Here is an 11962-nt window from a genome sequence, read left to right on the forward strand (position 1 = left end):
TATTAATCATTGGTGGCAGTGGCCACAGGGTCCCCCTCCTCCCCCCCCCCCCCCCATCATTGGTGGCAGTTTGCAGTTCCGATCGGTTACCATGGCAGCCAGGAGTCACGCTACTGAAGTCCTGGCTGCCATGGTATGTTAGTGAGCAGAGAGCAGCGCATTATACTCACGTGCGCTGTGGCCGCCGGTCGCTCCTTCTCATAGGTCTGTGCGGCAAAATTAAAACACGTACTCTTTTTTTCACGGACGTGACACTGACACAGAAATGTGAACGAGGCCTTAGGGTACGGCCACATGATCACGTTTACTGATAATATTTGGAAGCCAAAATCAGGGGAGGTACAACGTCTCTCCTATTCTGAATTCACCCCAGGTTTTCACTTCCAAAACCCTTAATGTTGGATTTGTAAGTAACCATTCTTTGGCCAATCTGACATGTTCATTATTTAATGATAATGCATGTGAGAGAGCAGTATGAGACGTTAGGCTTGGAACAGCACTTTCCATCAAAATCCGCTAAAAAATAAAAATACCATAAGTAATAAGAAGAATTGTAAACCGGATTGCATACAATCATTTCCATTTTTCCATCAGTATAACAGATCCATTTTTTTCAATGCCTCCCACGGACACACCCCTTTGCCCAAAAATTCAACCAATTACAGGTCTCCAAGACAAACTGGAAAAAAACAGATCTATAAGAGAAACTGACATCAGTTTGGATATGTATTTTGTATGAATTTTTCAGACCCCTTTGGGTGCAGCCAAAACCGCAAACATTGTCATCCTGCGGATTTGAAAATCTGCAAGGTATGTCAATTTTCAGAACTATCCGGAAAGTGTACATGATAATTGTCTATTCTCAGTCACTCTGCTGTATTAGGGCGCATTCACACAACCGTGTTGTGGCTATGCCCATGTTGCGGACTGCAAACTGTGGATCCGCAAAACACGGCACTGGCCGTGTGCACCCTGCATCTTGGTGCGGACCCATTGACTTCAAAAGGTTCTGTGATCCCATTTAGGGGACCAGTACTGAATCAGAGGTTGGGCCCTTCTGGTCAAGGTGACACCACAGAGGAACTGTGCACCTACCTGTATCAGTATATGAAAAAGGGCTGCACTTTATAGTATCTATCGCACATAATGCACATTACCCATGCCTCAATGTCTGAAAGCTTCAGCTCTCTTCTAATATCCACTCGTAGAATACCCCACAGTCACACTTTCTACCCCCATCTCCTTCATCGTACCTACTGTAACTCACCAGATGTACTTACAGTAATAACGCCTGCTGCAGCCATCTGTCACCATTCAGTAAGCCCAATCACGGCACTACCAGACGGCGCATTCGTGTCGCAGGTGCGACGTCGCCGTCCTCGGAGTACCACGCGGCCATAATTAAAACTAATTAGGACCCCACTGTTTAGTCGGTGTGTTTTGTTAGTGGCCGTGCAGTATCCGCATTACAACGTAGGCCGACTAAACAGCGCAGTCATAATTAGTTTAATTAGCAAATGCAAGGATCCTTCCAACAGTCCTGCGATTAGGATGGGGCAAAAAAATATAAAAAATTGTCCAAAAAAGCTGTGTTTTTTAAAACAACATATTTGCTTTTGTGCTGCTCTTCCTTCCAGCAAGAGAAAACACACAGCAAACCTAAATTACATTAATGTAACTCAATTTTTTAATTAATGTACGTCAGTCTTGCTTTTTCTTTTCCTGGACGGAAACGTAGAATAAACGTGGATATGATGTTGCAAAAAACGAAAGCTTTGCTGCATCAAAAGTACCGCAGCAATGTGTGCAGAATAGGTGCAGTTTTCAGCGTGGATAAACCGCAGTGTATTACAGGACCAGCAAAGTGTACGATATTACACTAATCTCTTCCACGCTTTGCGGATTTTTGCCATGTAGAAATTGACCTGCCGCATAGATTTCAAATTAAATAGCATGTCGATGATGGTTGCGGTTTTACCTTTGGATTTCACCCTTTTCAATAAAGGGTGAGATCTGCAGCAAAACTGCATCAAATCCGCAGCAAAATCCACAACTAGACATTGCGGATACTGGTGCGGGTATGCCGCAGAAACGCACATATATCCGCACGGAAATTCATGCAGATCTTATGAGCGTTCACCCGCACTTCTGTGCAGGTGGCCTAAGGGTTTTACACAGTGCGGTTTTTCAAAATGCACTAAGAATGTACACATCAATTTCTGGTGTGGATACTGTGCAGACACCTCAGAAATCCACGCGGTTTAGCTCCATTCAAAATCCCTCTTGTGAACCTACCCTTAGGACTCATGTACACGAGCGTAATGGCTCAGTGACCTGCTGCGGGCCACAAATAGCAGTCCACTATATACGAGCACCAGTCGCGTGCAGTCCGTTTGCAGATGCGGACCCACTGACTGGAATGGGTCTGCGATCTGCAAGATACAGCCAAAGGCCTCATGCACACGACCGTTGTTGTGTCCCGTGTCCGTTGTTCCAGTTTCCGTGATTTTCTGCGGACTCATTGACTTTTAATGGGTCCGTGGAAAACTCGGCTAATGCACCGTTTGTCATCCGCGTCCGTGATCTGTGTTTCCAGTCCGTGAAAAAATTATGACCTGTCCTATTTTTTCCACGGACAACGGTTCGCAGACCCATTCAAGTCAATGGGTCCGTGAAAAATACACGGATGCACACAAGATTGTCATCTGCGTCCATGCTTTTTTCCTATCATTTTCATGGCAAACTAAACTTGGCAAAATAAAGGAAGACACACGGAAACAAAAACGGACACAGATCACGCAACAACAGAACCCCTTTTTGCGGACCGCCAAAAAATACTGTCGTGTGCATGAGGCCAAAGATAGAACATGGTCTATCTTTTTGAGGTGCGCAGGCACAGACCAGAAAGCCCACGGAAGCGCTTCATAGTGTTTCTGTGGGCTTCCAATCCATTCCTTCCGTTCCACAAAAGATAGGTGAAGTCCTATCTTTGGTTGTATCTGGCGGATAGCGGACTCATTCAAGTCAATGGGCCCGCATCAGCACCGCGGAGTGCACACGGCCGGTGCCCATATGTGTATTGCCGTCCAGCAGTTTACGGTCCGCAATAGGGGCACTGAGCCACTATGGTCATGTGCATGAGCCAAAACCAGGAGTAGATTAAAAAAAAAAGAAGTCGTACCCGTCCTGTATACTTTCTCTCCTATATGATCCACTCCTGATTTTGGCTCCTAAGATTGCACCAGGAAACCTGCCTGCGGCTGTGGAAGTAATCCCACACAGTGTAAGGCCTCTTTCACATGATCGTATGGCTTTCTCAGTCTTTTGCGGTCAAAAAGCCGTTGTTTCGTTTTTTTGTTTCCGTTCTGTTTTTCCGTTCTTCCGTATGGCATATACAGTAATTACATAGAAAAAATTGGGCTGGGCATAACATTTTCAATAGATGGTTCCGCAAAAAATGAACGGATACGGAAGACATACGGATGCATTTCTGTTTGTGTTCCGTTTTTACTGCCAGATTGTTTGAAAAGGTAATCCTTTATTGCACTTACAAACTCTGAAGAAAACTGTGAAGGCGAAGCCCAGGGCAGAAGCTAGACGTGCTGCCACTTTATAATGTGTTGTTGAGCTCTGTCTTGAATTCAAGGTTTGTAAACGCAATTAAGGATTTTCCTTTTTTTAAACAATCTGGCGGTATTATACCACTGTATATTGGATTATCTCCACATCTGACAGATTCCTATGTGAGGACAACTCTAGGAGGGACCCCAGTGTTTTCTTTTCATGTGGGAAAATAAGGCCCAGCAAGGGTGAATGGAGGAAGAGCGCCTATGCCATGTTCTAAGTGGGAGGCAAGTATGAAATAGATGGACCTCAGTATTTTCCATCCCAGACAAACATACCGTTGAGTGGTCAGGTACTTTTTCATAAGGGCTCATGCACACGACCGCAAAAAAAAAACACGGATGACATCCGTGTGACATCCGTATTGCATTCATTTTTTGCAGATCCATTGTTACAATGCCTGTTCTAGTCCGCAAAATGGACAAAAATGGGATATGTTCTGTTTTTTTGCAGTAATTTCAGTTTTTGGGGGGGACCCATTGAAGTGAATGGTTCGCATACGGACCTGTAAAAAAAACGGAACGGAAAAAAATACGTTTGTGTGCATGAGCCCTAAAGATGTACAAAAGATGTACAAAATGACTGTATCCCGAGCCATTCAGTGTAGCAGCACCTATCAGAAGGGTATATTCTATTCACACATACCAGCTGAGTTCAGAACGACTTCTGAAAAATCACATGCGGTTTTGCCGCTGCGTCACAATGTGGTTGTTGGCTGTGCGTTTTTTTTACAAGTGACGGATATTAAATAATTGTGTTTCACCCGCAAAAAAAAACCTGCACTGCCAATCACTGCATGGGGGTACCATGGCAAAACTGCGCTTTTCCAGATGTGGCTTTGACTGCTTCATGCTACAGGTCCATCCCAATACACTCTAAAAACTATTTTTATTTTCCAGATTTGCGTTCCGTCTTTTTGCGGATAAGTGTTTCCGCCAAAAAAATTCCGTTTTTACCAATTGTACATCCACATCCGTTATTCCGCCCAAAAAACGGAAGGAGGAATATATTTTGCTAGGGTACTAAATTTTTTTTTTTATTTCCTGGAAACAGATCCGCAATTGCGGATGATATATTGATGCATTCCGCATGTCATCCGCATTTTTGCGGAACCAGTGACTACCACGGGACCACGGACTGCATTTTGCTGAAAATAGTAGGACAAGTTCTATTATTTTTGCAGATCCGCATAATTGAATGGAACAATGGAACTCGGTGTTCATTGAAATGAATGGGTCCGCATTCCGTTCCACAAATTTGCGAAACCGATGCAGATTACAAAATACTGACGTGACATTCAGTTTTGGTTTATTTGCAGACCGTATGCGGAACCATTAATTTCAATGGGTTCGCAAAAAAATTGAAGGTACTCCGTGTGCATTCCGTTTCCGTATGTCCGTTCCGCAAAAAATAGAACATGTCCTAATATTGTCCGCATTACGGACAAGGATAGGACTGTTCTATTAGGGGCCAGCTGTTCTGTAAAATACGCAATACACACGGACGTCATCCGAATTTTTTGCGGATACTTTTTTTGCGGACCGCAAAATACATACTGTCGTGTGCATGAGCCCTAACACTCATCATCATAGATCTATTTACATGCAGGGCTGAATGCAGTGGAGACACCGGTAGACCCACCGAGCAGAAATGGAGCAGGGGGGTGCAGGTGAGTATTCTTCACAGGTCCAATGGGGAGGAGTGGGGATTAAAAAAAAATGGGATAGCCCTTTAGGCCAGAGAAACACGTGACAGAAAATCTAAGGGAATAATTTGCAAAAAAAACGCATTTCAGAGACGGAATTCCGAAATTCTCATGCACTTTGCTGATACTTTAGGATGCTGCGGATTTGTCACACATAAAGGCTTCCTGATGCAGTTTTGGAATCCAAAATCATTAGTGGATCATAAAAAGAGAGAAACTATAACCCTAAGTTCACACCTGAGCGTTTTACAGCGCGTTCCTACGCGCTGTAAAACGCTCAACAAGGAGAAACCAATGCTTCCCTATGGGAATGGTTCTCACCTGGGCGTTTTACAGTGCGTACGATCGCGCTGTAAAACGCCTGACGCTCAAAAAAGTTCTTGAGCTTCTTTGGGCGTTTTGTTGCGCATTCCCGTACATAGACTTTCGGGAATGCGCGACAATGGGCGTTCGCTTGTCTCTGTATGCACGATTGTAAACGCCCGTACAATCGCGCATACAGAGCGCTCCATCGCGAACGCTCAGGTGTGAACCCAGGGTAAAGGACAGATACGACTTCTCTTTTTTAATTATTCACTCCTGGTTTTAGCTTCCAAAACTTCATACAGAAACCTGACTATACCCTAATTTTTGGTTCAAATGATGGATTTTCGGCGCAGGTTTCAAAGCGGATTTGGTGCTGAAAACCCTGCCGAATTTGTGCTGAAACCAACTCTCATTGTTTTCAAAGAAAAGCCGCGCCACTGTTTATGCGGCCGAGGATCTTTTACCTGCACCAGTCAATGGAGCTAAACCAAGAGAGGGACCACAGCATTTAAAAACAATTAAAAAAAAGGTCAAAAAACGCAAAGCGGTTTTTACTGAGGGATACGTGGGGGGATTCAGACACGGTCAAAATCCTTCCTGTGAAGCTACTCTAACAATGGATTCTATCAAAGCCCCACCTGTACTCGCAGCACCCGTCACCCATAATACCCGTCATTCACCATGCTAATCCCAAGTTTATACAACTATGTGCTGTGCTATGCAAACTCATCACAACCTCTCTGTAATACCAGCACTATACAGTACTTAATCACCCCAAAAAATACATAACCCTGCCTGCACCCAAATCATCTATCAATTTCAACCATATCAACCCAACGCCCTGGACCATCCTTATCTGCATCTAGAACCAAAACAGGTGGTTGACCTTGATCCTAACATCCTATCTGGCAATGAATTGTGAAAATACTCAGGTATCCAAAGTGTCTGTCACCATGTTACAGTACACACCGAACCGGTGCCAAGGTACCACCAGTCACAACCGAGCGTCTGTCACCATGATACAGTACATACAGAACCTGTACCAAGGTGCCACCAGTCACAACCGAGCGTCTGTCACCATGATACAGTACACACAGAACCGGTGCCAAGGTACCACCAGTCACAACCGAGTGTCTGTCACCATGATACAGTACACACAGAACCGGTGCCAAGGTACCACCAGTCACAACCGAGTGTCTGTCACCATGATACAGTACACACAGAACCGATGCCAAGGTGCCACTAGTCACAACCAAGTGCCTATCACTATGTTACAGTACACACAGAACCGGTGCGAGGGTACCACCAGTCACAACCGAGCATCCGACACTATGCTACAGTACACACAGAACCGGTACCAAGGTGCCACTAGGAACTACCGACTGTCAGTCACCATGCTACAGTACATACAGAACCGGTACCAATGTGCCACCAGTCACAACCAAGTGTCAGTCACCATGCTACAGTACATACAGAACCGGTACCAATGTGCCACCAGTCACAACCGAGTGTCAGTCACCATGCTACACAGAACCGGTACCAATGTGCCACCAGTCATAACCGAGTGTCTGTCACTATGCTACAGTACATACAGAACCAGTACAAAGTACCACCGGTCACAACCAAACATCTGTCACCATGCTTCAGTAGACACAGAACCGGTACCAAGGTGCCATCTGTCACCATTCTACAGTACATACACAACTGGTACCAAAGTGCCACCGGTCACAACCGAGTGTCTGTCACCATGTTACAGTACAAACAGAACCAGTACCAAGGTGCCACTGGTCACAACCGAGCGTCTGTCACCATGCTACAGTACACGCAGAACCAGTACCAAGGTGCCACCGGTCACAACCGAAACCCTGCATGGATCCAGACCCACAGGCACACGTCATACAACATCTCACAAGACTGACTGATATAGAAGAATGTCGGAAGGGAAAGACCACCTATCCATCTTCTACCTATGCCTAGAGAGGAGGTCCCCAATTGTAAATGTGGAAAAACAAAAACCATTAAATTGCAAACATTTACTGATAAATACTGATATCCCATCCGAACTGTCACTGTCTGGTAGTAAACCAAAGGCAATTGCCATTCCAGTGCGTCCATAAAGGGACAGTGTCCAAATATGAGGATCACTTGTCCTTTACTGTAACGCCCACAGTCCCATGTTGTCCTAATTACAAATCACATCCAGAATCCACATGAGACTATGTAGTATATGGCAGCCTCTACTGTCACCGGCTATTCCAGAGGTCAGCAACCTGTGAAACTACAACTCCCAGCATGCTCCATTAATTTCTATGACAGTTCTGAGAAGAGCATGCATGCTGGGAGTTGTAGAAGCCGCCTACCCCTAGTCTCCTGCATGCAGAGCAATGTTCAACAGCTCCACACATCTTCAGGATGATCCTGCAATTGCAGATTGTGACAATATGACTGCACGACCCCCATTATCCTAGCAGCACCTGCACTGTGCAGACCCCCTCTGCTATGGTACTTTGCATCCGCTGCACCACAGGGGCCAACCATGAGCACCACAGATATGGCTCACCTTCCTCTTCTCCCATGTATTCCTCACTCCAGGAGCAGCACAGTAACATCAACTTCATTCACCCCACGTGTGTGAGGCCGCGGATCAGGGGGTTCCAGTGCTCGCGTCCCTGCGTCCCGCCTTTCTTCCCTGGCCGGTCCCTTGCATGGGAAGCAACGCTGTCCACAGATGCTACACGGCAGAATGGGAGGAGGACGGACGACCATGCAGCTATCCCTGGGAAAGATGCGCCTGTGTGAGGGAGGCCGGGGAGCGATTCTCCGATGCTGCGTCAAGCCTGAGCTAAGCAACTACTGCGTTACCGGATTACATCACCTCGGCACATCCCTCACACTCCCCCTCCGTGTATACTGTAGACCGAGGGGATGTGCTGCGTTATTCATGCGGCCACAGAATACATCATGTGTCATAATGTGAGGAAAAGTATAAGATATAAAATACACATGCAATAATAGCTCAGAACCTAGCTATTATACAGAGATAAGTGGCTTAGACGCTGCTTATCTTTCCCTGTACAACCATGTCCCTGTTTCGCCTGACGTTGTGCTGCCACTCTATTTTGTATAAAAGAGGTTCTGCAGCAGCTGCAATGCCTATTATTCTATAGTACTGTGTCTCAGCTGTGGAAGAGCTGCCTTCCCGAAGGGATGAAGGCGTTTCATGTCAATAAGCGGCGGTGGGCAGAAAGTTCCTCACATTTCAAAGAGGTTCTGCAGCAGCTGAACGAGTAATGTGCACCTTGCTGGAAAGTCACCTCAGAGTTCTTGGATCTGTAAATGCAATGGTCAAATAACATCTTGGTGACCTGTAATATTCGTATAAATGACAGTGAGGCGGCCATCTTCCCATAGACTTGCACATGCATTGGGCCCGATCCATGGACTGCAATTTGCCGTCTCCAACGCACAAGCACCATCCGTGCGGCTGGCACAGACGGGTGCAGACCCATTAAACTTGAATGGGTCCGCGATCCGTACACCGCAAAAAAAATAGAACATGTTCATGGTGGGGAAGCACGGACAGAAAACCATGGGAGCTCTCCGTAGTGCTTCTGTGGGGTTCCGTGCCTCCATTCCCCGCCGCACCTTTCCGGATTGCAGACCCTTTCAAGCGAATGGGTCCACATGCGTGATGCGGTGCACAAGCGTCCGGTGCCCGTAGATTGCGGACCCGCTGTTTGCACGACGCAATACGAGCCTGGCCGCCACACTTTCGTGTGCATGAGCCTTTCAAATGTAGTGTGCATGCTCGGCCGCCACTCCAAATGGGGGCACAGGAACCCCCTTTCTCTTGATCGGTGGGGATCCTAGTGGTTGCACCACCATCTTGTGGATAGGTGATAAGTCGTCATTCTGCGACTACCCCTTTGATGAATTAACCCCTTTGTGACCAGCATCCTGTCGGTGCACGGTGCAGTTAGGCCATATCTGTACGTCCTTCAGTTTCATGGCAAGTCTCGCTTTTAAATAACCAGCTCTAGGTCACAAAACGTGCTAGCCCCATCATGGCACCGTAGAAGAACAAAATATAAAAAAATTAAAAAATTCCATGCTGCAAGTGCTAGTCTAGTGATAGTCTAAAGCCTCGGACTTCTTCCTGAAGGGGTTAATACGTGACAGATTTATTAAGAGCGCGCCTTTCTATAAACTTGGCGCAATTCCCTCCCGTGATCTTTTTTAGGGTGCGGCCACACGGTCAGGTTTCCTGGTTAAGTTTTAGAAGCTAAAATCTGGAGTGGTTCTTAGCAGGACGGGAAACAGACATCTACAGCGTGGGTCGTCGTTGATCCGCATCCTTTCAGTTGTGAATGAGCAGGATGAGGGTGGTAGTCTGCGTACACATTGTTGGTATTGATTGGGTAGCGGTCCTGCCCTGGGTGTGGAGTATGTCTGGACTCATTAAGATTCATGTAGCAGTCACATAAGCAGCAGCTGCGGTCTCTACCCCCCGCGTGTCTCTTAGGGAGGGCCTGCCCTGCCTGGCCTCATTATCAGCAGGGCCCTCTGTGGCGGTTTTCGCCGCCTCTCCCTGCGTGCTTTACACTCCTGACTTGGGATGAGCTTTGGTATTTAATGACCCAATTTTCAGTCTTTTTTGGAAATGCGTAGATTACGAGTGGTCGTCACAGAGGTTCTTATTTTTTTCTGTGTTTTATATACCTTGCAGACTGTTACTACGTTTTTCATTTTTTCCCCTTTCGTGTTTGGGGGTGATAAGGCCTCATACACACGACCGTATCTTTAGCTCACATCCGATCCGTTTCTTTTCCATTTCCATTCATTTCAACAGGGCAGCAAAAAATGCAAACAGTACACCATGTGCTGTCCGCGTCCGTATGTCTGTTCTGCCATCCCTCAAAAAACAGAAGTGATGTCACTGAAAACTGCGGTGGACCCGCCACTGACATATTAGCCCACTGAAGGAGGACAATCCACCATGTATGGACTCGTGCCAATTGTTAATGTGGCAGAAATCTGAGGGTCAGTAGATGGAAAAATCAGCCTTAGAGCTCATGCACACGACCATTAGATGTTTTGTGGTCCGCAAAACACAGATTACGACCGCATGCATTCTGCAGAACGGAAGGGCTGGCCCCTAATACAGCAGTCCTATCCTAGTAAGACATTTCCATTTTTTTTGCGGCCCCGTTGAAGTGGATGTTTCCACATATAGGTCGCAAGAAAACGGACATGGAAAAAAATACGTTTGTGTGCCTGAGCCCTTAGGGCCTGTATTTTCATTCCGTGTCCGTTCCGTTTTTTTGCGCATCGTATGCGGCACCATTCATTTCAATGGGTCCGCAAAAAAAACCAGAAGTTACTCCGTGTGCATTCAGTTTCTGTATGTCCGTTCCGCAAACAAATAGAACATGTCCTATTATTTTCCGCATTACATACAAGGATAGGACTGTTCTATTAGGGGCTAGCTGTTCCGTTACGCAAAACACAGAATGCACACGGACATCATCAGTATTTTTTGCGGACCGCAAAATACGTACGGTCGTGTGCATGGGCCCTTATTCAGAGTGGAGAGCTGCTGCACTAGACCCTGCACACCCAGCCAATACACAAATAATCTATTGATTTCAATAGGAACTGTGTAATGCAGTCATGCCCCACAGAGTGCAGGTGATCTTTGGGGTCCCAGCACCAGGACACCCTGTAATCAGCTTATAGTCAAAGCCTTCTAATACCCCATGCACCTGGAGCAGCAGTTAGGGACTGGAGCAGCATTGGAACAGCAGCGGCAGGGATCGGTGGAGGTGAGGAATGCTGCTTTTTTTTTTTTTTTTTTTTTTTTTTTTTTTTTTTTTTAACTGTTAACACTATCTTGCCATTTTTATTATTTTTATTCTCCCTGGAAAACATCTTGCCATAGAGTCCCTTTTGGAGAACCATATAGAATTCCTTCTGCCATGGAAGCTGCACTGGTCAAATATCCAGCTGGTCATATAAAGGCTTTCCTGGAGTGCAGTATTACAGTTTGGAAGCAAACCCCAGCATGAAGACTCAATGGCCCGATTGAGTCGTCAGATTTGAGTGACTGGATCGGAAAGATAAAGAACGTTTTGCTTCTTGTGTAGTATTCCATCCGATCAGATACATTTTGGGTGACAGGTGCACTTTAAAGACCCAGCCCGTTATCAGATCATTCGCCTACTGGGAAATCCAACCTGCTCATCCCATTCTAATGAAGTGCAGTGTAAAGACACTGGTGTGTGTTACTGTAGCCTTGATGTAGAAATGAATCATGTCTAGCAGCGTGCG

The 11962-nt window shown here is 46.1% G+C and overlaps 1 protein-coding gene across 1 annotated transcript in view; it reads right to left on the minus strand.

Moving 5' to 3' along the window:
- LIMK1 (LIM domain kinase 1) overlaps positions 1–8327 on the minus strand; it is a 103669-nt gene extending 95342 nt beyond the window's left edge. The window contains 1 exon segment of the mRNA XM_044283927.1: positions 8196–8327. Within this exon segment, the coding sequence (XP_044139862.1) occupies positions 8196–8253 (58 nt within the window). The 5' untranslated portion in view covers positions 8254–8327.
- Between the last annotated feature and the right edge of the window lie 3635 nt (positions 8328–11962).

Source organism: Bufo gargarizans, chromosome 3, assembly GCF_014858855.1.
Source record: "Bufo gargarizans isolate SCDJY-AF-19 chromosome 3, ASM1485885v1, whole genome shotgun sequence".
NCBI lineage: Eukaryota > Metazoa > Chordata > Amphibia > Anura > Bufonidae > Bufo > Bufo gargarizans.